We start from the raw sequence: 3,355 nt of genomic DNA, 5'->3' as shown, positions 1-3,355 counted from the left end.
GTCCCCGTAGGCCGCCTTGGGAAGGCGTCGCCGCCGCCCGGGTGCCGTCGTTGTCGGTAGCTAAGTCCTGAGGCACCTGCCTGGACGCAGCGTGCTGCCCGGGGTGGTCAGCATCGACGTGCCCGGGAACTGCTGCGCTCAGGCGGGCGAGGTCTCTCGTCGTTCCGTGCCTGTGGGGGTTGTGGAGCGAAGGGCCTGTGACACTCGTAACTAGCATTTGTGCCGTTGAGTAGGTACAGGGGAGATCCGACCTTTAGTCAATTTTAAAGTTAATTATTTTATGAACGCTGCGATCTTGTTTTACTCTTTTCTTCATACTTCACCCTTTTAAGGATGAAGCACAGGTAAACACCTGAACGTTATCTTGGAGTGATGAGCTAATAGCATGCAATGTCATGTTTCCAAAAGCTTTTGCAGAGTGTCTGTAACATTAATATTTTATGCCTGCTAATACAAAATATCTTTGAGGTAGTGTGCAGGTGAAAGTTACTCAAAACCAGGAGATTTTTAACTAAGCAGTGTAACAATTTCTAAGCAGTTAATAGAGCATTTAAAACAAGAAACAATGCTTGCGTCTGATTACGTAAAGTGTCACTGCAGGTTAGTGAGATTGTTGGTTTTTTCCATCCTCTGTCCTAATCCCCGAAGCTAAAATTACAGAGGGGAAAAAAAATCAGGGAGAGAAAACTGTTTTATTACCAGAGAGCCTTGCTTATGTATTTAAGTTAGTTTGTGATTAGGGCTGTTGTTAGAGATGCTGAAAATTAAATTATTGTTGTCTTGCCCATCCAGTTGAAAAACAGAAGTCAAACTTTATAAATAATTTGTGGGTTATTTTAGCTCAGCATGTTTTTTTTTTTCTCACCCTTTTCACCTCTAGTAAAATACTTGGTAAATAATTTATGTTAGTAGTTAAGTATATTTGTATTAATAAGATGCATTTCTAAAACTTAAAGTGTTTTGCAGAGTAGTCATAGGAACTATCATGCTATATTTAAACAGGGATAACTGCTCATCCCAGGTGAATGCAAACATTTGATAAAGCTTTCCAGGCATTGGAGTATGAGAGTGTCTTTTCCTTTGTTTTTATATTGTGCTCCCATAGAATAGTCGACATATAAAATTTAAAGTATTGTAATTGGTTTGAAAGATTTGAATGTAGCAGAGTAAAAATTTACATGGAATTCCACAAAGAAAGCTTTTTTTATTATTATTCTGTGCTTCAAGACAAAAACTGAACATCAGGAAGAGTGGAAAGTATTTTCAATAAATAATATTTTTAGGTATTTTTTCCTAACTGGAATATCTTTAAACATTTGTCTTCAAATCAAAGTATGGTAACAACTCTTAATATTTGTAAGACGCACTGGTAGTAGAGGAAACTGAAAACATTCTCATGCAAAGCTTTAGAGTTCATATATGATTTCTCAATTTTATATTACTGTTGTGACTTCAATTAAAAAGTTGGAATTCACTGATAATTAACAGGGGAAAATACTCGCGTCCATTACTAAACAGGTTGTTTTTTTTTTCAAGTGAGTTAGCAGATGGCTGAAAGTTGGCTTGACCATTGAGTTGCTGAAATGTTTTGCTGCTTGAGAGCCATGAGAAGGTAGGGCGTGTTGCTAATCTAAGTTACCTTTAGCCTGTGTTTAAGTGTTTGCTTATGACTTGCATATATGTAAAACTTACTTGGTATTTTCATTTAATGCTTATTTCTTCAACTTCCTCATCTTTACAGCTTTAAGCTTTCAATAGTACATCTACAGTTGAAAATCCCCAAAAAACATATGCCTGTCCTTGAGTGAGTCGTTTAAAAGGCTCTCAAGAAACCAAGGATTTTAAAATAGCTTAATTGAGGGAAAGTGGTAGTCTAAATCTGGATATGATGTCAAATATATTACTACATTATTGAGTTTTTAAAGCTTAGTGTTTCAAAATGAGTGAATATATTTGTAATAATGAGCTTAATTTAATGAAGCTTTTCAGTGCCAAAGCTATAAGCCCAAAAGTTAAACTTCAGAGAGACAAGAAAACTGAAGAGAATTATTTAATCAATAAATTAAAGCAGTCCTAGAGTACGATTACATACTGTGTTCTGGGGGAGGTTGTGTTTCATATCTCTCATGAAGTAGAGATGGCTGTCCTCTAAGCGATTATGACCTTGATTTTAACATGAAGCCTTTCTCTGCTCTTCAAATCTGAATGAAGCTCTTGGAACAATCCTTGCTTCTTGAAACTATAAACATCTTTCTTGCATTATCTCTCTCTAAATTAATTTTAATTCATTTATTTTGTTGCTTCAGGGATGCCTCGGAGTTCTATCTTTCACCTTCAGTTAATGAATCCTTCCTTCTGTCATGCAGACTAAGTTTGGCCTTTGAGCATTTCTCTTTTAAGCAAGTTCAAAATAGACTTTTGGCTGGAATCCTGAGCCTTCCGACTAGTATGACAGTGTTGTTTAGATAGAAAACAAGGGAACTAAAGTTAACTATACTTGGCCATTTTTCTTGCAGAATACCAAGTAGGAGTTTATGATTAATAAACTTGGAAGTATGATTAATAGTTGGAACTCTTTTTCCTAACTACTGGAAATGGTATGCGGTGTAGTTCGAGAGTGTATGTGGGAAATGGTGTACAAATAAGGTGAAGAAGAAACTGAGCTCCTTACTTCTGTCTAGCAGCTGGGTCTAGGAGGATGTTGGGTTTTTGCGTGGCTGTTAGTCAAGACTGCGATGAGATAGGTAGCTGGTTAATTTACTGGATTTTTTTTTTTCCTTTGTTGGATATAGGTTTTGTCTTTTTTACAGCTCTGGGTACACTCGTGCAAAAAAAAAAAATCTTTGATTTTTTTCTCAGCAAGACAATTATTTTGGTGTTTCCAGATCCAAAATGGTAACACATATGACTGAATGGATTTTTATCCAGTGTTCTTTGCTTCCTTTATTGCCAGGTCAGGTAAAGGGTTTTTCTGTGCATTCCTGAGCAGTCTGACATGTTCTTGTCATTGAGTGCTTTTGCTTTCCATAAAAATATCACGTGGTACTTCACCATCTCCTGCTATTTTGAGTAGGATCATGAGCTATGTAATGACTAGTCTTAGATGACTTTCTGAGATGCAGCCAGCAAGAAGGTACAAGTGTTTGCTAGTAATATATTTTATCTTTTTTTTAATCTTTTATTTAATCTACAGACATGAAAACTGGTTTTAGTTATAACAGTTTGAAATTTCATCAGTCGTATTACATTACAAGTTTTCCATCCCACTTTTCTTTGAAAAATTCTCCTCTTTTCAGCAAGCTAGCTTTTAAGACCTACTGATTAAATATTTGCCCACCTCTTGTGGAGAAAACAT

The 3,355-nt window shown here is 36.3% G+C and overlaps 1 protein-coding gene across 1 annotated transcript in view; it reads left to right on the top strand.

Annotated features, from left to right (window-relative positions):
* Positions 1–1,546: 1,546 nt before the first annotated feature.
* Positions 1,547–3,355, top strand: part of TCAIM (T cell activation inhibitor, mitochondrial) — an 18,992-nt gene continuing 17,183 nt past the window's right edge. The window contains exon 1 of the mRNA XM_010136832.1: positions 1,547–1,612. Within this exon, the coding sequence (XP_010135134.1) occupies positions 1,584–1,612 (29 nt within the window). The 5' untranslated portion in view covers positions 1,547–1,583. The remainder of the gene's footprint in view (positions 1,613–3,355) is intronic.

This window comes from Buceros rhinoceros, unplaced genomic scaffold, assembly GCF_000710305.1.
Source record: "Buceros rhinoceros silvestris isolate BGI_N320 unplaced genomic scaffold, ASM71030v1 scaffold18135, whole genome shotgun sequence".
In the NCBI taxonomy this organism is placed as follows: domain Eukaryota; kingdom Metazoa; phylum Chordata; class Aves; order Bucerotiformes; family Bucerotidae; genus Buceros; species Buceros rhinoceros.
Note: the sequence above shows the minus strand (reverse complement) of the source record. Positions and strands in the feature narration are given on the sequence as shown.